We start from the raw sequence: 23,567 nt of genomic DNA, 5'->3' as shown, positions 1-23,567 counted from the left end.
CGGAGAAAGGGCAGCCAGCCTTGCAGAAGGAATCTCACCGCCACCACAGCCCTTCTTCCCACACCTGACATGAAAAAAGGCTCCAAGCCCCTGGGAGGGGGATCTCTCTCAACATCAGTCCTGTCCTACAGCTTAAGACACCACGATGCTGACCAGGAGGAAGGACAGCAAGCATGAGGCAAGCCCAGGTTGCGAGAAAGACAAGGGCCCCATCCCCAATTTCATCTCCCAAGCTGCATTACCGCTAAGACTGTGTAATTCATCCTGGAGAGCTTGATGCTCAAAGGACAAGACATCGCTACAGGGAGCGGGACCCCAACCGCTCCTTCAGGACGCGGGGAGCACAGGCTGTCACAGCCAGCCACCCTGAGGACACGCTTACTCACTCCGCAGGGTGAGGACAACTCCCTGGCTCCATCTTTTGATTTTCAACGGCAGGCACCAAGGACGTGGGAGAGCAGCTTCCTATTTTCTTATGCTTCTCATAAAAGCATCGTGGTCCAGACTGAGCCCATCCAGTGACCCATGCCTAGGAAGAACGATTTAAGTCTACCACTTTTCCACGTTACGCAGAAAGGCATCTCTGCAGTGGAAGTCACCGCTCAAAGCCTTTTGATTGATTGAACTGAATTTTAGAGCAGACTGTCCAGCCGCTGATAATACTATGCAGATCTAGGCCCGGGAAGCGGACCAAAGCTAATAGAAATTCCGCGCAGCCACCGATGATTTGTACAATTACGAGCTGCTATGAATCAAAAGGTTAACTTTCCGACAGATCCCCGTGGGAGAACCTTTAGAGATGGGTTTCAAATTTCACACGGTATGTAGTTAAAACCTCTTTATTAGGGGACAAGAGCAGCCCCTGCGTCACAAAGTGAGAAGGCTGAAGGCTGCGCGGGGGTCAGCACAGGACACCTGCGGGGACCGCAGCACCAAGCCGTCCAGCGTCGATGCTCTGAAGGACTGCATCTCTGCGAGCCGGCGAGCCATGAGGAATGCGAATTGACTGCAGCGTGCAGAAAGGCCGTTAATTACAATAACGCCAGTCACTGCCAACATCTGTGACTAACCAGAGGGCTCCAGGAGCCAGGAGGAAGGGGAGCAGGTCGCTCAGAGTACCGCAGTCGGGATGGGTGAATGCCGAAACTCAGATCTTGACACCAGGGAAAGGCTTGCAAAGCACGGAGCTCGTGCAGCCGAGCAGTCCCGGGGAGGTTTGCTGTTTGCACAAAAGCCTACACAAAGAATATTCCAATTAAAGCAGCTTTCTGCTATGCTAAATTAGGACAGCGCTACAAATGCGATCAGCTGCTGTGAAAGGATGCTGAAGGCACGGGGAAGGCAGCGGGAGGACGTGTCCATGTGCAGGTCTGTGTCCCAGGAGACACCACGTCCCACGGGAAGGCCAGGGTGGCCAAACACATCCCAACCAAGCCAGCATTGCTGCAGCCGGGCAGGAGCTGAGGGCAGACTTCTCTCAAACGGCGAGCGCAACCAATCTCGCCCAGCCAGCCTTCGACCCGCTCCACACACCCGCAGCCCAGGCGCCAGGAAGGACCGAGCCGTTCCCTCCCTTCGGGACACGCGCCCGCTCTACAAGAACGAAACCTTAAACACACAGGACAAAAAGAGATCAAGCAGCCTGGAAAAGCCACTGCTTACGTATTATGTCTCTCTCCTACTTCTTACACAGCATTTATACCCCTATGGCTACCATTCAGCGTTGTAAATATACACAAGACTTTCACAGATCTATAAAATTGAAGACTGTGGCCAAAAAACCAATCATAAACGAAGCTCAGACACAGGACTGTTAAATAGAAAGACCACAAGGAATCACAGCATCTTCCAGCCTGATTTCCAGCACCAGAGAGACTAGGGAGTTCCTCCCTCCTCCCCCTCCCATTCCACATCCAACGACACAAATAAGGAAACGGAGAAGAGCACCGGCACGAGAACCCAGAGATCTTTCCTCCATTAGGAGCGAACATGCACACAAAGTCAAGAAAACCAGCGAGCTGTCAAGATGACGCACACCAAAAATGTAGCAGCCCCTCCAACACTTGGAGGCATTCACTGGGAGAGCTGCAGTTTTTTTTCAAATCAAACATTTTGATCTACAAATTGTTGTGCTGTCTTACCTCTGTGGGGAAAACAGAGCAAGCAGGATATTAAGAATCCTTTGAAGGTATCTTTCCCAACCATTACAAAAGAAAAAGGGAAAAAAAAAAAAATAGACAGACATTTGAGCATCGAGCCCCAGCTCAAGGCAAAGGAAGATTTCAGAGACTGGAGGACAAGCGCTGTGCGACAGGCTCAAGGGTGGTCCCCAGCGAAGGGGCCAGCATGTCAAGGCTTCAAAAGCACAACCAGGTGCAACATGCAGGGACATGAAACAGGAATTGCTGCCCTGAAAATGGAACCTGGTTTGCACCAAGAGAGATGCGCTGGAACTGCATTTTCTTTGAAACAGCACACAGGTTGATTGAAGGACACTGCCATTTCTCCTGGCCCATTCAGCTCGCCTTGCTCCAGGATGAAAAGAGCGGTACGATGCATAAGTCTTGCCGTGTAACGGGAGGATGTTCCAGAATTCACCTAACCTAAACACTGACTGCCTTGAAGTTCACACTGAAGGAAAGTCAGCCAAAGTTTCAAGGTTTTATGGAGATAACAAACTTGTCCTTGAGCAATATCCAGTCATCTAGGTTTGTATAAACACCGAGAGCAGTGTGGGAATAAATTGTATCCGTACTTACCCACATGGGGCAAGCAAAAATGCAACACGGCTACCTGGCAGGAAGCAGGAGGTGCTCTAAGTGTCACCACATCACTATCGCCTTCAATCTTTGTCAAAGTTCTCAGATTGGACCAGTCCCTCTCCCTCCCCAACCCGCAAACTGATTATAAAACCATTGCTATACACAGAGATGGATGCAAACTGTTAGACGCATTCATAAAAAAAAAGAAAAAGAAAATCTTACTCTGCAGGATAATCGCCTTAAAACCAAGCTGCTCTACATAGCTACTGTCCTCATTTGAATTCAGCTTGTACGTGAGTCTGCAGAGGCCTCCACTGCAGAGCTCTGCCTCCTTCCTGCCATTTCAGTAGATTATCTCTATGCTTTGCCATCGCCTTGAGATTAAGCTTGTTTTACTACAAATTCAGTTGGTATTTGCTCTGTGTCCAACCTGCACTGCTCACACTGTCTGTGGCATTCACTGCCTAAAAACTTGCGGGATGGCTCAGCTGCATTTTCACCACTCAGCCCCCAAGCAGTACCGAGGGGAGAGCTAATCCTTCGTGGAACCTTTCCTTGAATTAAAAACCCTTCAATGTTAGTGAAGCCACTCGTCTGTCTTCTTTACGGGAATCAATAACAGCAATGACATGCCTAGCAGGAACCTTCATTCCCAATGGCTTGAAGGAAAGAAAAAAAAAAAAAAAAAAAAAAAAGCAGTATTGGTAGGTCTAAAATTAGACTGCTAGGCAACACTTAGGGGCACGTGTACGTTCTTCTGCTCCAGCCCAGAGAACAGGTAGGACATTAAATTTTGGAAGTGTCTAGCTCCAAGTGCTACAGAGAGTCAGAAATTCTGATAGCTTTTGAAGTGTGGTAGCAGCAGCTGGCAGAAAGGAGCCCGGGGTGTAACACAGCTCCTTTTCAAAGCACCAGTCCCTCTTCTGAGTCACGGCATGGTGCTGGCATAAAATGATCTCAGGAAACAGCAGAGCCCAGAACACAAATGGTGCAAAAGATTAAGGATGTGGAAGGAAGAAGCAGCGGGAGTGAGAGCAACAGCTTCTTTCTCCCTCACCCCAGAAGAGCTGGTTGCAGCAAAGCGTGATGTGGACAGAGAAACAACAGGGTTGTCCTTCCTTTCCCCCAGTTAAAACTGACTGATTGGGCACTAATAGCACAAGAATAGAGGCCAATCCTCCCCCACCTCAGTTTTGAAAGCTCAAAAATGAGGAAAGAAACAATGAGGGTCAATTATGTGAGGGTGGAGCAAGGAAGAGAGAGCAGAAGGCAGCAGGGACAGCTGACCGTTGCAGGAGCCCACGCACAGGACCCCCAGGAGAAGGGCTGCCGAGGGCTAACAGGAGAGGCAGTACCTGGAGAGCACGGAGAGCCTCCCACGGGCAGCCAGCTGGCAGCAGACAGCAGGAACACGAAGATAAAAGCTTGTATTCATCATATTTAATAAGAGTTTTGCTCCACTGGCTCTCAGGAAGGACAGCTGCTCTCTTCCACAGCATCTCATCCCACAATACAACTCAGAAACGCTACGATCTAGACTTGAAGATTAGTGTCCGTACAGCACCACCCTTTCTGTCTGCAAGCTGGAGAACAGAGGAACTGACAAACCATCTTAAGAAAATGTTTTTTATTTCTTTTTAATTTATTTTTTCCCTTTTTTTTTTTTTTTTAAGTTCTGACATTTACAGATATGCCTTTATTTCTGATAACTTCGCAGCAATAAAAACCACAACGCAGCTAGCGGAGCAGCTGAACTAAGACCCAGAAATACCAGCACAGAAGACAATGGACAACCACCAATATTTCTATACATGAACTATTATTTTAATGTCACATTTTGACAATTGTAAATGGTCTACAGAGAATGTACGTGGGCAAAAGGCAATACGTGAGTCTTTTGAAACACTAGATGTATAATAAACAGCGCATTATCAACATTTACATGATTCACATCAAATTGATGACATCCTAAATGTATTCCTTTTAAAGGATAGAGATTTTTTCAATAAAATATTACATTTCATTTAATACTCTGGTACAATACTTCATACATTGCAGGAAAAAAATAAATGCAAGGTCTACTCCACCTAATAAGAGGATCCTTTTTCATTAGTCTTTAGTACTGTAACAAAAAAAAACCAAAATCACAATAATGTCATAAATAAACAGGCTTGAAATTATTAATTACGTTTCACTATTTAAAAGGGAGAAATTAAAAATTAATTTGAAACAAGGAAGTTACGGGTAGAAAATCAAAACCTGACAACACATCTTAGTACCAGCTGTGATTTTTCCCATCCTTACAACGAAAAAGGAAACAGGTTTTACAACTTCGTTAGCCGTATCCTAGTTAATCATATTTCAAACACGTATCTTAAGAGGAAAAAGGAAAGTTTGCTCAGGATTAATAGGAGAACCAATCAGTCCTACCAACAGTTAGCTGAAATTAAAGTGTATGCTATAAAACATTCCGTAAATGAAGTCTGCAGCAAATTCATGCTGGCATAAATTATTGTGCCTTAGGCGTTGGGTTAAGGTTTCCCTTGTGGCATAAAGTCTTCTACAACAGAACACTTCAGAACTGCGTCCCTTTTCCATTCCATTGATAAAGCAAAAGCTTGGAAACCAATGCTTAAAATTTATTCTCTAAAAACTCACTAGAAATACATGAAACCCACATTCACTCATCTCCCCTGAACCAAAGAACATTTCTCTTTCTCGCTTTGTCTGTCATAAACCCCAGCCATCACTTAAAATAATTTTTTAAAAAATGCTTTAAGAATCATCCCTCTCTTGCCAGTGCACGAAAGCCAGGCAGATTTTATTTGGCAAGGTCTCCCCTTTGGTGTTCAGCAGGGCCCAACACTCCAGTTGAGAAAGGAGTATTTATTCACAATCTTTCCTATTCTGTTCCCCCTTCATTGACATTCTTCCACCATATGCTCCCCAGGATTAACACACATTCCGCAGTAAGAATTCCCTGGTTCCAAGACAAAAAAAAAAATAAAAAAATCATACAGCGGCAGGTTCTAAACAGCTAAAATGAGGTCATAAGAGGCAACTTTATGTTGGCCACGTAACTGGTTGCTGCTTATACAAGTCAATCTTTTAAGACACGTGACATTAACCAAGTTCAGGTTCGTTCAGGATCCTTCTCTCACCTCTCTTTTCCCCTGACGTTTCAGTTTGGTGCAGAACAGGCGCACACCTGAACACGTGTTCCACCTTGCTCTAGCGTATGAAGTGTAGAATTTGCCTAACTCCGCAGAAAGTTTCAGACAACTATTTAATTGCCGTCAATTGCTCTATGCAAACACTTACACCTGATCCCTGTTCAGCAGGATGAAGCTGTAAATAGGGACAGAAGAGGAAGCAGGCGACGTAGAAGGGGTATCTCACTACCAAATGAAAGGATTTCTCTCTCGTCATGACTGGAAGTTTTAGATCTAGAAAGGGCACAAGTATTTATGACTAGAGTATAAGGCTATGACATTAAAACACGTATTATGGTATGCTGGTGACAGGAGTTCCAAAACAACCCCCCAAAAAACCCCCAAAAAACTAAAAAACCCAAAGCCTCAAAAGACAAAAAGAACAAAGGCAAAGTAACAAAATTCTGCTTAACATTAAAGAAGCACCTTCATTCAGTTCAAACAAAGTGTTCAAATATTTGATTTTGCAAAGCACTCTCAGGAAAAGGTAATGTAATCTCCCACTTCACCTTTCACAAAGCTGCACTAATTACATTCCAGGCTTTAGCATAATTTCACTAGTAAGGCCAATAACGCAATCATTGGCCCTGCACCCTTGCGTACAGCATTTAATGCAGTGCTCACCACCTGCACCTGCTGTAGGAAAATGGCAATGATTCCTTAACATCACGTAAATCACACAACCTCCCCAGAAACGTGGGGAAAGATGTTGGTAAGACACCACCGGTACCCGCTCCGAGGGACCGATCCTGCCATTAACGCACCCATGCAGCTGGCTTCAAGGGGAGCTTCTGGTCCAGATAATTGGACAGAGCAAAGTGAAGAAACCCAATTAACTGGCAGCTTCTCAGCTGTTCTTCGTTCTAGAGTCTCTAGAAGAGGACTTTGTCTCACTGACAACAATCAGAAGTGGTTTTAGATGAACATGATTTTTAATCTAACAGGGACAGCAAATCCAACGCGACTCTGAAAGGCACTTCAGGTAGAACGGTAACAAACTTCTGCCTGATGAAGCGAACCAGAACGAGCCTGCTGGCCTCGCTGCCCGCGCTGCCCTTCTCAACTAAGGCAATTTCAGTGGATAGCTAGCTTCCATGCGCCGCTTTCCCCACACAACTTTAATTTAGCCACGTACGCTAGCGTAAGGCCTTACCGAAAAAACAGAAGGCTCGACAGCGTCCACCTCCCGCGCAGAAGGGGAAGAGGGTTACCTTACACTCAGGTAACGGCCTGCCCAGTTGGCCACTTGTTTCACTGGCTTTAATATGCTGTCAAGATGTCATCATGCAACTTTTAAAAAATACCTTAACTCTACAGAAGTTCAATCTCTTGCTTAATACAGGAACACAGAAATATTAACACAGACAGGGCCCTCACAAACCGCTACACCACCGTGTCTTTGGAGAGGTATGGTAAATTTCTATTTTGGGTAGAGATCACGTGAGAGAAATTTTGTTTGGTGTAAAGGCTACTGCCTTGCAGAATTACTCCAAAATAGCCCATCCAGCCACTCAGCTAAGTCATAATGAAAGCCATCAGTTATCACAAAAAGCACCTTCATATCAGTAACTGCTCACCCCTACAAAACTCAGTCTGAGTTTGAAATGTATTAGGACTAATTTTATCATGTAGCTGATTCTAGTCACGCTGGTGATCCACTGTTTTCACACAATCAAGTATTGTTCCCATCAGTATTTTACATTAGTGTAACGGATTTATCCATATCATTGCTCTCCCACCAGCCCACCCCTCCCCGCCCCCCAAAAATCCCACAACTGCTCAAATGAGGAAAAAAACCCAACTAATAGCCATACCACGAAACAAAAATACTATTTAAAAAAAACAAATGGATGACAGTCCAACAGTTTGCAGGATTCCAAACTGACTCTACAAAGTAGTTGTCTACATTGTAGAAAGGATTTCCTTTTATTTGGAAAACGAGCAATTGTAAATCAGGTACTGGAGAGAAGAGATATAAACAATCTTTAGATGGTCTTAAGTTTTGCCTACTGTTGAAGGATTAAAACCGTAAATAAAAAGGTACCAAGCCCTCAAGAGTTCACCGTTCACGTGAAGCTTCTTCCATCTCTTTCTTGACCTTTTTAAAAACCATATTCATTTCTGGGAAAGGAAGGGAAAAGAAAATAAAACCTAAACAGCGGTTATTTCTTATTCTGACATTATACAGAAGTGCTCAATTTTGACTGAAGAAAGGCTTAAACTCAACCAAATGTCTCAAACCTTGCTTACAAACTGTGTGGCGCTTTGGCACTAGAAGATGAGATTGTATACAGACTTAGAGAAGATCCCTGGACTGAATGGATGAAATGCACTTACAGTTACCAAACGGAAAAGGGAAAATAGGATTTATGAGGTCTTTGAAAACACAGGAGGGAAAGTGAGAAATGGCTTTAGATCAGAACGCAAAAGAAGTTAATGAGCAAAGACACCTTAAATTCAAAGCTATTTCTTAGCTGTGTTCATAGCCCATTAACTGAAGTATCAGATAAACTTATTAGCCAACCAATAATATATATATTTTTTCAGTTGTCGGATTGCAAGAATCAAATTATAACAGATATTTAAAACTTAACAAAGAGAATCAACAGATTTCTTTCCCAGCAAGAGCAAGGTTTCAATTTTTACTAGTACGACAATAACACTACACCAACTGCTCACAGCACACACCTTGCTCATCGCATCTTCGATGCGGCCGAGCAGGAGATTAAGTGTTCTTTGAATCCCTTTAGACGCACACAAATCCTTAGTATTGACCAGGAGTAAAGACGACTTATAAGAGACATGGAAAGTTCAGACTGCAGTTGCTACTCATGCTTTTCCAGCATGCAGAATTTCAGTCTAATAAAGACTTCCAGCTTACATCCCCAGTGAGTCAGGGCATGGAACAAAGGCCAAACTACAAGGTAATATTCCACATTGTTTTGAAAGTTGCACAGATGCAACTCAATCAAAATTAGCTTCTGAAATGTAAATGCCTTAAGGGGGACAGATTACGTGCATTTCAGGCATTAGAAAGTTCTTCCTGTAGTTCTTCTCATAGTTCAGTTTCGTGTACATTTTCTCCAAACCCCACAACTCCAGGCTGTACGTGCACACTCACTCATGAACATACACACCTGCCCTTGCACGGAAGTCTCTGTACATCTTCTCATCTGAAACTTTTCTGCTGTTGCATCAGGCCCACATTTTCATATACTCTAGCACTATCTTCTCTCATTCTGCAAGGAAACAAATATTTACAGTCTGAAGAACCTGTTTGAAAAAACAACATTTGTACACACAATCTAATTCAGTGACAATTTATTTTGCTCAATTCAGTTTAACAGCAAAGCACAGGGCAACAGTCTAGGGCAGATTCTGTGTTAACTCATTCTCATTTGAGAATTAGTAGATTAGTTAGTACAGTTCAAAACTTACACGCTAACAACAGAAGCTAACTTACTCTGGACACGTTGGGGTTGGGGTACAAGGCGGAAGAGGGCTCTGATCCCCACTTGTCTGGTCCGATAAAGAATATTTAATGTTCGTGTATTCGTGACCTTTTCTCTTACTCTTCTGTGAAGCAAAACACAACAAAAAGCCAGGATTCAAATTACTAATAGAAAGCAATCATTGAAGTAGTGCAGAAATTACATGTATAACTAACCACGTATGGTTTTAGAAGAAAGGTTTCTCCACGAACAGAAGAGAGCTCAATTCTATAGGTAACACACAACATGGATAGGACCTAAAGGTTGGCTTCAGCTATTCGTTACGAGCCCTGAAAAGCCCCACTTTTCAATATTCCCCTTTCCACCACCATCTCCAGCAGAACGTACCAACCTTATGAACCAGCACTTGTACGCGATCTTCATCTTCCTTGGCAGAAGAAACCACACTTCATTCTTTAACAGACAGTACCAGCCAGTGGGCTTCCCACTGACCTTATTTCCAGCTTGGAGATGTGGCCAAATGAGTAACAATGTTGTTTGCAAGATCTCTAATAAAATAACATCTTAGCCCATTAGGTTTGATATAAAAAGAACCCAAGCTGTTATTTGTATTCTGCAGCATATGTTACAAGCTGCAGCCAATTGTGCTGGCATTCATCTCAAGATACCGAAGGCTCCAGCAAGCAAAGCTACACTAGGGAAGAAGGGGGGTATGGCTTTCTTCCTTGTCAAAACAAACATTCACAACACACGCTTACACTGAAACCTACATATAAATGAAAGCCTCACTTCAAAATCTTACAAGATATCAGAGTTTGGGTTTTTTTTTCCTGGTTGGTTGGGTTTTAAATGCTTAAACAAGTAGTAAATACCTGGCCTGAATCAATCTCACAACAGAGGTTGTCAGAGCCTCTGGGGGGTTCTGGCCGCTGAATTTCCATTAAGAACGCTCTGTATAGCAATGTAGGTTGAAGTTTGTCCAAGATGGCCTCCTGAGACTTGCTCAAAACTTGCTCAACTTGTTCTGTATTTTACTGAACTTCTCCCTTCTCAGCCTCCTACTTACTCCTGACAAATCACTTTCAAATACATCACCAGTCCAGATCAATTACCTGGAAGGTTAAAGCTGAAAAATAAGATTTAAGTAAAATGCAAAGGTTCAAACTCTGCTGCATTCTACAGTGTTATGGGTACAAACCCCTCATCTGGCAAGAATATTCTGAAGGCCAAAACTAGAGCTTGACTCCCACCTCCACCACCCCCAGAACTGCGTGAAGAATGGCAGTTCAAGTTACAGATGCACTATACAGTAAAAGCAATTAAAAAAAAAAAAAATCAGTTGGTTCTTCTATTACTTAAGCTGACTGAAATAGATAAAACAAGCCAAGAAAAAGTAGATACCTGGCTTCTCTTCCTTCTGCTTAATTCACTTAATTATCCTTTATAATTCAGAGTAATAGAAATGTGGTAAGAGCTACTTGTTTCCTAGATGTAAGAGAATATGAGAATATACACATTTCCATGGCAGGGGGGAACCAACCTAAACCAAATTCACTTTGCTTTTCTTCTACACTTGTACAAAGACAAGCAGTATTTAACTCGGTGCTTAACTCTATGCAACTTCAGGCTCTCAGCTTTGCAATGCAGGAGGGAATGCTAGCAGAGGAGGGAAATTTTTCCAGAACATAAACAAAAAGCAGGCATATCTATGAGAATGGATGTAGCTATTCACATAGCCTCTTCTTCTGGCCAGCTGGTTTAAATCCTGCAGATAACAGGCTAGCTAATGCATCTACCTAATTTCTTATCAGAGCTGGCTTGCATTCATCCAGATTGAAAAGCAGACAGGGAGCATGACCTCGTATTCTTTCCTACAAATGTGCCCTAATTGACTTCACCAGGTTTTTTTCCAACTTCTGTTTGCAACTGCAATTAAAGAAAGCGTAGAGAGGAAGGTTCCAGAAGTTAGAGTTTCTCAAAACAGAGAGTTTCATCCCCAAACTATCTTTTTGGGGTGAAACTCAAGAATTCTGCATAGTATTCTACTACTCAGCCAATTTTTTTCCTGCTCTATCAAAACATGCTTCGGAGTACTCCCAATTCCCCATATTTTTTCACATCGTTAGATCCTAGAGTAACCACAAAGCTATGCTTTTGTCTAAGAAGTTCTATATTGTTTTATTCCTACAGCTGCCACCAGCCCTAGTTACACGTCAGGACCTCCTGAGGTAAGACAATGCTTGATTCCTGGTTTCTTAAACTTTTATACACGTGCCTTCTGAGCTAGTAACAGAATAGAGTATGAAACACAACTAACTGACCCTCATCACCATAGAAGATGCTCCACTCAATTCTGAAATACTATCCAAAACCCATTACAACAATCAAGAGAGAGTTACAGATCTACTTTGTAAATGTTAGCAGCAGAAAGAGATCATATTCAAAAAGCTGAGGACACAAGGCTTGCATAATTACACACACAGAGATATGAGGGAGCTCTAAGGCGAAGTGAGACAACAAAGCCAGGGAATAAAAAGTACACCTGAGGGATTTCTTGTTCTTCACTTTGTGTCTAATCACCATCAGAGCGCAGAACAGCTGTCCTGGGGAGAGGAATAAAGTCTCTATCCTCTCTGCTGAACAGTGCATCTACATCATGTAGGCAAATATAAAATAAGCTCTGCCACACTCCAAAGCAGCCAGAAGCCACCCAAGAGTGCCAAGCCTGAGCTGGCACACTCCGTCGCTGAACAGGGAATACATCTCGCACCTGGCACTGCGCTAGCCATGCAGCTCCCCACATCTGCCTGATCAGCTGTCTGGGTTTATCTCCTGAGCAGCAAGCCAGCTGCAAAAGGAAAGAAACTGAAATTCTGAAATAAAAAGATAAAAATCCCAGACAACCAGAGGTTAGGGCAGAGAATGAAAGCAACAGTCAGTAAAATGTACGCATTTTTAACAGAAGGCAAATCAGCACCAGCTGCAGCCATATGGAGAAGCCTCTCAGACTGATGATTTTCTTTGTCTGCAAGCAGCCAAACACATTGTTTTTACTTTACATTTTCCTAATTCCACCTAATAGTTTAAGTCATTCTTATGCATAATGAACTGAAATATAGGCTAACTTTCCAGACCCAGCTTTTTCACTGTGCATTGTAACGCCTCCAAAAGTCACAGGCAGCAAACAAGCAACTCTGCCCCCTGCTCCCATGAGAACATGTTCCTACGTAACTTTTTCACTTAGGACAAATATACCTGCTCCTCTTCAATTCGGCGCTGTAGCGTCTCAATGTAGTGCTGTACTGCCATGTAAATAAATCTGTACTGTGCCTCTGTCTGCACCATTCCTGACCGCTGTGATCTCACCATCTGAATGGTCTTTGGAACATCAATGTCACAGTCCACACCTAGGAAGAATCATCGTTACGTTAAGAACAGTGAAATAAACTTTGCCTTTAAGGAGAGACCGACTTCACCTTCCAGCAGAACACAGCGCAGCTGAACAATCTTGCAATGAGCAAGGCTGCTAACATTTAACACAGAGGATTTGTCCTTGACTGCCAACACACAGATCTGTAGAACCGTAGCATACTGTGGAAAGCTGTCCTGGGGGAGAAAACTGCATCACTTCCCACTGTCCTAAGACAACCTTAAACGCAACCTAGCTCAACATACACGCTGAGTTAGCGTTTATGTCAGTTTCCACATAAATATAACACTGTTCTCCAAAAACAGGTTACTCAAATTCAGCGTGCATTAGTACATCAACAGCCACACACTCATGAATGATTTTAAAAGAAAAACAGACAAATAAACTGTAAAAATAAGACAAACATAATCAGACTCCTGGCTAATTCTCAGCTGAAAGTTTTCATTACGCTGAACTGGAGCAGGATTTCAGCACTTTGATTCCAGCTAAGTCAGGAGGAAGGACCAAGCCCCTGCTATGTCAAACACACACAACTACTTTGTAGCATCACTAGAATCCTCTGTTCTGTCAACACTCCTGTTGTCTCTGTCAACGTCCCACAGGAAAATAAAAGTGGGGGGGAACCTACCTTTTTCTCTGATTATGTCAATTAGAATATCAATCACAATGAAAGTTCCTGTTCGCCCAATCCCAGCACTGTAAAAAGAGAAGCGGAACAAAAAGTTAATTGTTTTGCTCTTTCTGAACAGACACCAAAAAACCGGTTCAAGTAAGAGTCTAACATTAAGTTACAGTAGACTTCCAAATAATAGCCCGAGTCAAACCAAGCCACACAGCCAGAAGTAACTAGAGATCTAATCACCTTAACGTGGAAGAGACAGAAGTCATAACAGCACTTCTGGACCTCAGCGTTTATTAACATCCCTGAATCAGAAAAAAACCTACAAGGTAAGATCTGACATTTCCTTGCCTTGTAAGAAGTATCTCATTTATACCCCAAGACTGAGGAGAGAGCACTGACAGGAGGTGGGATGGGATACTAGAACTTCCATGATCCTGCACCTGAAATGTATCTAGCCAAGACGACTGGTACCACCTTTTCAGCTCCATTTACCAAAAAAAACCAACCCCCCCCCCCCAAAAAATAAACAAACCCCAAAAAACCCTAACAGGATTCAACATCCAACAAAACTCCAAAGGCATAGAGAGGCATAGTGCATCACCATACCTGCAGTGGACCACAACCGGTCCCGCATCAGAAATGCTCTCCTGCTTATGGTGCACCTCCTCTAGAAAGTCTAGTACACCACCAGGGTCACTTGGGACTCCATGATCAGGCCACGTTCTGAAGTGATACTGCCAGACTGTTCTCTCTGTGTTCCCCTGGAAGGAAGATGCCAACACATGAAAACAAAATCCTTCAGATCAAAATCCAGCTAAAAGCATTTATGTGGCAAAGTTGAGTCAGATCAGAAGGTGCCATATCCAACCTCTGCTCAGTATCCATGGCACCACAACCCTGTCAAAGGAGGGAACAGGTAAGAGTTCTTCATGCCTGACAAGTCAATCACACCACCTGCTTCCTCAGCTCCCTTTCTCATGCAGTTGTTTCCAACAACATTTCCATTCTTGCTTTTAGAAGCCATGGCAAAGTTCTGTTTGAGGATGACCAACAGCGAAGGACCTTCACTTGTCATACTCATCATTCACACCTAGCAGCACTTACCTTACACACTTCTTCCCACTCAGTTCCACCCGACGGACATACCCATCTAATACATCCTGCTTATTTCTTTCTTACACAATTCTTTCTACACCCTGATCCAAATTGTTCCTTAAAAAAGAAACGCTATTTCCATGCTAGTTCACCATTCCTTCCTCATCTGTTGTATTCCTTCTCTTAAGTGTTCTTCTTACACGCTGGACCCCCACACAACCAGTTTCTTCTACTGCAACCATCTCCAGGAAAGGGAGCAAACGCCCAGCTAGACAGAAGCGTGATTACTTAAAAGCATCGTCCCTCTTTCCAGATCTCCTCACAGCTCTGCAGCCATGCATCTTCTGCCAAAAAGTGCTTAGGTAAAAGAACCTTCAATTATCCCAAGGACAAAGAGAAAGATGTATGGAACTAAACCTGGAGCTTCAAAGAAAAAGACAGGGCTCAATTTATTAATCTCTTAGTGCTTTTATTGATTCCAAAGAAACAGTCTATTTTGGGGGCGGGGGGGCACGGGTTGTGATCTGCAACCTGAATTAAAAGGACAGAGTTACTAACATACTTACTTGCCCAACTTTAGAAAGCTTAAGTTCTCTCAGTGTGTAATCATGTGCTGCACTCTCCTTTACATTCCTAACACGCATAACACCGTACTCCTTCAGAGAATATTCATCAGGCCAGTACTTGACGCACTTACTCTGCAAGATTGAAAAAAAAAAAAAAAAAAAAAAAAAAGGGAATAATCAGGAAAAAGAAAGGCTGGTTCGTAAACTGGTTAACAAACACATTTCTAAAGCTTTCATTTCTAAATACACAGAGGACAATTACTAGTGCCAACAGGACAGTTAGATGACAAGGTAAAGAACATTTTAGGGAGAAGTTTCTTTTCCCCACAACAAACACCGGATGATTTCAGACAAACAAGGTATAGGCAATCTCTCCTTTTAGCATCTTTTGTGATCATCTTAGTACCTGCTTTGCCTCAATAGTTTCAAAAGCCAGAGATTAAAATACTGTTACTTGTATCTCCACCCAACTACGGGTTTCAATATACTGAGAATTTCCAGTGGCATGCTGCAGCCTTACAGACAATTCTACAGTCAAACCCCAACAGCCTGCACAACAAATACAAGTCAGAGGTAAAGCCATTTTTAGCAGCAATGAAACATGGATGCTTGCTTTTCCATCACTTAGCGCAGAAAGGGCTAACATAGCACTTTAATCCAATCACCAAAGGAACAAAGAATTGATCCCTATGGCAGGGGACTGAAGCCTCATGTGTCTGTAGCTTTTGAAATTTAGAGCTTTTGGTGTGCTGCTTTTCTCTCATCTTTGGCCAGGGACATACTCCACCCACTGAAGAGTGGATTCACCTATTACTGCTTGGATTTGGTTCCTGCGGCAGTTCAGGAAAACGCGACTCCTGTTAGGCAGTGAAGGTAACACAAGGCCACGCAGCACCAGGTGAGATATTGCAGTGCGTATATAGATGTAGCTTCCAGCAACAGCAAATGCAGACCAAACACGGAGTACCACAGAGAAACATTTCTTATTTGCAGTTACAACTGCATATTTATGAGAAGACGTGGCAACAAGAAAGTCCCTTCTGCCGACACAAGATACAGTAAGGGATGACTGAACACATGCTTTCTGGCCTACTTAGGCAACAAGAGGCTTTTCTGTTACTTTCGTCCTTCTTTGCCTGCCACCCCCAAAAGGGTACAAGCTAAAGAAAAGATCTTACCCTACGCCAACAGAACTTGTCGTTTCGATACAGAACTCTGAACGCAAGAGCAGTTGGTACAGCAAGTCTGAACAGTAACACGCAAACATTAAAATAAGCTGCAGTCTGATAGAAGAGATGCATGTATTATTGGCTCAATGGACTGCCTCCAAACACCACTATTTTAATTTGGAAGTATTTGCTGCTCCTACAGTGCGCTCTAAAGCATATTCAGAACTCTGTGCAGATCTGAGACCTTTCATAGTTCCTAATTCCCTTAAGCAATGTGCTCTTGAAGTCATCTCTGACGCAGAGGTTTCTCTCCTTTCCGCAGATCAGAAAGCATCTTGGCCTGAGATGGAAAAGCTTTTATATCAGGACTATTATTTGCGATTCTTGAAAAAGTGAAATAGGCATCAAGAAAAAAAATCAATGCATGCAGCATTGATTGATTAAGTAATTGAACACTAATATGTTCTATACAGACAGAGCACAAAAAAGAGGCTTAGCAAATTTGGAGAAACTGCAGAGAAGCACAGGTCATTCAGTAGGTTATTTAAAAAAAAGCAGTATATGCAAGTGAACTCTTCCAAAGCAACCCCACAATGTATTTCTCTTCTTCCAAGAGAAAGATCTAAGAGAAACGTCACTGGAAAGGGGTAGCTTCTCTCTCCTTCAGTGTGTTCTCAGGAAGGACACAAACCATGCCCCTTCATAAGGGTGATGAATGGACAGAAGTTTACAAAGCCCAAAAAAAAATTCACAAAGCAGACTAACAGTGTCTACAGACACCACCACCAGCAGATTTGATACCTAGATTAGGAAGTGAAGCACATTTACTATTTGTCTTCAGTACACAGACACAAAGGTTCTTTTTTTTGTGGCACTGGTAAGGAACCCCTGCAACTATCAGTCATCCACAGAAAAACCATTAGCAACATATTCAACTCGATTTTTTTCAAAAGTGACGCTCATCTAACAATGTAACAGCTTTCCATCCAGAAACAGGCCATCAGACTGTTGAAAAAGTGAACAGCGGTACATGGAACAAGCAGAGAAACATAAAACAAAACAAAAACCAACAGAGATTGTTTACCAAACAGAAAAAAGATCAGAAGCAAGACATTCCAAAGATAAAACTATACTATACACAGGAAGCAGGACGTGACCGTTGCCAGAACACCAGTATTCAACTATTTCCTACTCTTTCCTGCGATATGTCATTAGAACCCAGAAACAGAGGAACAGCCTCAGATTTGCAAGAAGACAGTGAGTAAGACAAGATCTCTATACTTTAAAGGCAAAATGGAGGTTCTCAGGATACATCATTGCAGGAAAATTACTTCTTTTGGAGCAGTAATACTGCCGGAGCAGTTCAAAAGGTGCTCGCAGATTCCTGAGGCCGAACAGGCAGCTGTGTTCACGCAGAACAGGGCAGCCAAAGGCAAAGAACTTGCCTTTAGGAATAAAAGCGCTAAATCATGCCTGGCTGAGGCATTCCTAACCAGTACAGCTCCAGCCGTAATCCGAAGCTCAGCCGGCAGGAAGAATGTTATGAAATTCAAGTACAGAAAGTAACACCAGAAGAGAGAACAGCATTCTGTTTGGCTACACCTTGCACTCCAGTGCCTCATTCCCTGAGCAATTTTAAAACATATACATTCACATTCAGGAGCTAAAATTTAATCAGTCGGCCCTTTAAAAAGGGAGGCCTGATGATATGACAAGGGTGTACCCTCAGTTCCCACAGGCACCACTAAAAAAGGACGCTCAACACCGCCCAGGTCTCCAAGGACAGTGGTGGCACACCAGATTTCAGCACATAAATCACTATAACCGAGTCAATTTAGTCCTTACTTGCATTTAAATGTCACGACCTTTCCTAAGGCCAGTTTGAGAGTCTGTTTTTACCTTTCCTCTTTCAACTTCTTTTGTTGTCATAACAATAACTCGAGAATTCTCCTGGAACACCATCCTCCAAAAGTCATTCACTGTATTCTGTAGGCAGCCTTGAGTAGCAATGTAGCTTTTTTTTGGCTTTGAGTTGTTGCACTTCGTTTCAAACTCAGGCTAGAGAAAAAACAATTTAACAAACGGTTACAAGACTAACTTGGGTTTAGGTGAGCCTGTTAAAGAGTAGATACGTGCTGTGCCAACCAGATTCCTGCAGCTAGGAGCACACTTACCATAATAATATTGGCATTGATATAGTCTGAAACGGGCTCATTTGGATCACCATCATGCAGAACAACTCTGGTGTGATCAACTAGAAGAATACAAATGTATGTTAAGTGCTTGCATCCTACAGTTCCGAACACATAGCTATTTTTAAACATCCCACAGGTACATTTCTTACTGCTCCCAGATGCTATTAAGTTACCAACTAGGTGAATTAGTGGCTGGAATACTCAGCTTTTCCTCTTCTGCCGTTTCTTAAAACAAGTGGCCAATTCCTAACAGGCTAGATCAAAATAAGTGTTCGTGCGCCCTCGTAACTAATGTGCACACGGACACTCAAGCACTCGGTCAAGGCAAAAGGCTGCTGGATCTGCACCACGCAGTTTTGTACTGCAAATTAATCCTCTTAAATTTAAGCATTCCATTTTGCTGAATAACAGTTTAGGGATGTGAGGCTTTTAAATGAAAGCTGAAGATAAAATTAGTATTTGGGAATCAAAATATCAGTATCTACAAAGTGCAAATATTTGAACACAAATTGGAAATTGCATGGGCCAGTACTGACAACATAAGAGGGAGAGTTATCACTAAAGCAAAGAAAAAGCACAGTGGTGATTAATTAACCCTGTATTTATGAGCTAAGAAAATAAAGCATAGAAAAGTAGCAGTCTTGCATTATAATGAAAGAAGCCAATACTTACAGGGCAAAATGTTTTTGTATCTATTTTTGTTTTTGTTTTCTTGACGCTGACCTTCTTTACGACTATAGAGAAGTTTGCATTCTTGCTGTTGTAAAGTCTAAATGAAAACAGCACAAATATTTGGTTTTACTAAAAGCAGTATGGACCATTTCACCACCATTATAGCGATCCTTTCTCACAAAAATGATAATACTTGATTATAATGCCAGATAATCAGAGAACGAGAGAGCGGTACTGGATTTCTCCATTCAGACTTTGTACGGCATTGCTTCCAAGGTATGTAAGAAATACCTGATAATTGTAAACACCTATGAATCCAAAGCTTCTTTAAACCACAAACTATAACCAGCAAGTTCTCATGATACCGTTCTGAGCAAGCAGGCGCAAGTTGGTCCCTTAAAGCTTCTAGCTGTAAAACACTGTGCAAGGAAAACCTAACTGGTTAAAAAGGACCACAACAGCCAGGCCAACTCTCAACAGCCAAAGAGGAGGAAGGAGCATACAGAAAACCCAAAGCAGCACACCAACACAAGCAACTCTATTTAAATATCAAGCACAGTGAAAGGTGCTTCAGCACTTAGGAGCAGAATATTAGGAAGATATTCTTGTGTATTCCCCCAAAAGAAGAGTCCACAGGAGAACGCTAGAGTATTTTCAAAGGTACGGATGAGACAGGTAAAATGTCAATGTACAGTGACAACCACGGCTACTTTTGAGTGCTCTAATTATTCTCTCCTAACAACACAAGCCCATTTCACCAAACCAGTACAAAATTTTGTGCAGACTTTCTCCTATTACCCTGCGGGGGTGGGCATTAGGTAACTACAAAAAGGGTTATCCATAAATCATCCCAGTGCAGAAACAATAAATCTGCCCTGGAATTTCTCCTGTTGGCAAGGAGCTAATTTCTCAGTGCCTGGTTCACAATTAACGACAGGGACAACGGCAATTCCACACTTCACAGCCATGCTGCTTAGCAGCCAATCTCCCTATCTGCAATGAAGCCGGAGGGACCAGAATCTTGTTCTAAGTTTTAATCCCAAAAGCAGTACTGGCCTGACTAAAAAGAACTCTCAGGCTTTGGAAGCTGCTCCCCTTGTTATTACCACCCTTAATGCTCTTGCAGAGATTGCTTTTACTTTAAAGCTTGGGCACGTCAGGTGCATTTGCTTACTTCTACTTCAGTCTTTGTTGTTGTTAGTGCCTCACTTAGTGACCCTGGACAATTAGGCTCATCCTAAAGACAGGGAAACGAAAGAACAAAAGCAACACAGGAGAGCTGTGAGGTTTCATGCTTATGAAGCAAAGACAGAAAACATAACCCCGTAAAGCATTGCTTGCTACTACTAGCAATGAGTGAAACAGCACTTTGCAGTAAGCTCACCTCTTGCCACACTGCAAGAATCTTTCAAGCGCCATTATCACAGAGCACCTTTATCTAATATTAACACTTTTGAGTCTCAGCCAAGTGAAACGCCAAGCAAAAGAACCAAAAGCCAAACTTTGCTAGCAGTTTAAAAAATAGGAACAATTAAGTGTGTGGAAACCATAGCTTCCAACACATCTTCACTTCACAGAGTTAATTATTATTGCTGTGAGCATCCCTGAGGAGAGATCCACGAGCAGCAGCGACTTCTAATAAGCCCATTAAGAGATGTACACAATACAACAATAAATCTGAAACACAGTCCTCAATTTCACCTCATCCAAGCACTAAGCTCACCAAAGAGCCATTTTTCAGAGGCAAAAACATTACAAGGACTGTCAACATTTCTGTCTGGCGGTTCATGAGACAAGAGGTACATCCTTAAGTATGCCTGAAGACAAGTAATTTATAACCACCATCTGGACTGCCAGCTCGTAAACAGCAGAGGCAGAGATCCACAGACAACCTGGAGTTTGTCCCCCTGCCTCCTGCCACCAAGGCTGACAGCTATAGCTTACCTGAGGTGAATGGAAAAGCGTGACACAAACTGCTATGAGATTGCTTCATTTCCAAAAACACAGTGGAAAAAAAAAAAGGTTTAGTGCCGACCTCACTAATAGCAGTAAAGGGGAAAAAGAAGTGGAATGTCCCACAGGTAAAATCTTCCATTTCTTAAATGTACTTTTTCTGTAAGACTTCTGGCTTCAGGAAAAGTCACAAGATAAGAAAACACTTTGCTTCTAAGGACCAACTGGTAAATCCATTACAAGATAAATTTATTCAGCAGAAATCAGGGATCACAAAAGAAGTCGTAAGTGTCAAGCAACAGGTCAGTCATATTTTGACAAATCAACAATCCATTCCTAAACACACTGCACAAGAGTGCTTCCTCAAGGAAAAAAACAAATTGAAACAAAAAAAAAAAAAACAAAAAACCCACACATTAATTTGCATAGCTTCTAGTAAGCCAGCACCAATTACAAGAAGGGCAAGGCAACAGAGTATATTCTTGGTTTTTATGCCCTCTGAATAAGAGTAAGGTATGCTTCAAGTCCCCAGGAAAGCCACCAGACCCCTTTGCTTGGCTAACCTGCAAACGTACGTTCCGGCTACACCACGCAGCGGTCACAGGCACAGTCCACACGACTGTTCATGACGTGACAGCACACCACCAGTCAGCCTTTGCAAAAAGCAGTGAATTTCTCTAAGCAATTTTTAGCCTTTAGAGCAGGTGGGCTAACCTTCCTGACCCTTCAGGCCCCGTACCAAAGTTCACGTGTTGAACTCTGCAAGAGAAGCAACTCAAAGGTTGAGGTCAGCTCCAGGAAAGGTTCCCAAGCAAAAGATTAGAACTGCTTCCCAGGGGATCCACCACTCTACTGCTAGGGTCAAACAGAGTCCCAAGTCCTCAGCAACAGCCAGAGGAGCCTCTGCTGGCCTGCTTCCCCCTCCAGGTGGGATTCTGACCATTCAGCAGTCCCAGGTCAAGGACTGCCCCCCACACTGCGCATAGGGGAAGAGCAAGGAGAAAGCTTAATCCTCATTTTATGATTTCCCCACTGCCATGACCTCACTTTCCTTTATTCCACCCACATTCATGGTGAAATGCACTACCTCTTTGGTAAGAGTCTTTTGCCTTTCACGGATTTATTTTTCAGAGCAGACTGGACAGTACATTCAGCTAACGAATACGTCTCCTCAGAAAACAGTTCTTCAAGAATGGTTGCTTTGCAAACCCATCACTGTTCAAGATGTTTCTCAAAATAACATTGCACACCCAAAACCAGCCTCTCTGTCAAAGATCAGGACTTTCCAGTTTCGTGTTGCCATCTGCTGGTGGAGTTCCAGACTCCTCTGTGGTTTTCAAATGTGTGTGGTATAAACCAGTTCATTATATTTAAGACACCTCTAAGCTTTTGGCTATGACCATCACACGCATGCAGCCCAGGGACTCCAGTTGTCACAGAAGGGTTGGGACCCAGGCTAGACTCAAGTACTTTAGAATGTGTTAGTTAATGCTTATACATAATTTGCTCTACTTGAGAAATTAACAGTTTCAGCTGTGTTTTCCTTAAAACATAAGTAGCTCCCTGAAATCATTAGGACTTCAAAGAAGAGGAGAGCTGGAGCAGTACAGCTGCGTTACACACACAAGAGGTGCACGCACAAGACAGAAGGAAAGGCAATGCTACTTTCTGGGAGGGAAATGGAATTTTGGCTGCAGGCAGAAATGAAACATCAAAACAAAACAAAAATAAACCTCCAGAAGTCAAAGGAATACATACAATTAATGCTGCTGCTTCTCAGAGCTTACTACCACTACCGCTTCACAGTAGTTTAAAGATCCCCAAAAATGGCTATCAAAAAGCCACAAACTCAAGGGCAAGAGCACATATCGACGGAGAAATCAGACTGAAGTTTCCTTAAAGCAATGATACTCAAACTCCCAAACACAGCAGAGAGCAAACCGAAACACCTTCTGCACTGAGATGAACGGCAGAACGCACAGTGCAGTTCCCTTCATATGCACAATACATCTGACGTGCTGCACCTGCACCAGATACCGCTACACGAGTCACCAAGAGTGACGTAGGCTAGGACTTAGTCCTTTGCCTGCGGAAACATTAATCCAGCCTGTCCACAGGCAGAAAAGGAACACAGGAATGAACCTGATTAATTGTCCTGGTGGGCCAGATTAGGTTGTGCATAACGCTCCCTCATGATGGGGAGGATACTCAGGAGGGATGGTGCTCGGTACTGAACAAACAGCATTGAAGAACATCATCAGCTCTCAGAATCAGGAAAAAAAGCAAATATTTCAATCATTTTACTAGCAAACACAAGAGTGGAACTGGTGAAATTTTAACACGTGCTGTACCTGACACTGGAGATGGGAGCAAGAACAGAGATCTGGAGCAACGGAGGGGGAGATGAGAACGTGTCAGGAAGGCAGTAACAAACCTAAT

General features: G+C 42.9%; 1 protein-coding gene across 9 annotated transcripts in view; it reads right to left on the bottom strand.

Annotated features, from left to right (window-relative positions):
- Positions 1–4,199: 4,199 nt before the first annotated feature.
- PTPN11 (protein tyrosine phosphatase non-receptor type 11) overlaps positions 4,200–23,567 on the bottom strand; it is a 28,536-nt gene continuing 9,168 nt past the window's right edge. Inside the window, exons 7-17 of one of the 9 annotated variants that reach the window (XR_015260494.1) lie at positions 19,176–19,272; positions 18,483–18,562; positions 18,208–18,366; positions 15,140–15,271; positions 14,085–14,239; positions 13,485–13,552; positions 12,682–12,833; positions 12,197–12,274; positions 11,969–12,075; positions 10,299–10,552; positions 9,440–9,550 (exon numbers count right to left, since the gene is read on the bottom strand). Coding sequence is in view for 5 of the 9 variants with exons in the window: in XM_086761945.1 (XP_086618071.1) it covers positions 11,830–12,075; positions 12,197–12,274; positions 12,682–12,833; positions 13,485–13,552; positions 14,085–14,239; positions 15,140–15,271; positions 18,208–18,366; positions 18,483–18,562; positions 19,176–19,272 (1,167 nt within the window). In the remaining 4 variants the exon portion in view is untranslated. The other 8 variants (XR_015260495.1, XM_086761944.1, XM_086761940.1 and 5 more) reach the window with 8 other exon arrangements.

Source organism: Chlamydotis macqueenii, chromosome 17 (genome assembly GCF_036417535.1).
Source record: "Chlamydotis macqueenii isolate bChlMac1 chromosome 17, bChlMac1.mat, whole genome shotgun sequence".
In the NCBI taxonomy this organism is placed as follows: domain Eukaryota; kingdom Metazoa; phylum Chordata; class Aves; order Otidiformes; family Otididae; genus Chlamydotis; species Chlamydotis macqueenii.
Note: the sequence above shows the minus strand (reverse complement) of the source record. Positions and strands in the feature narration are given on the sequence as shown.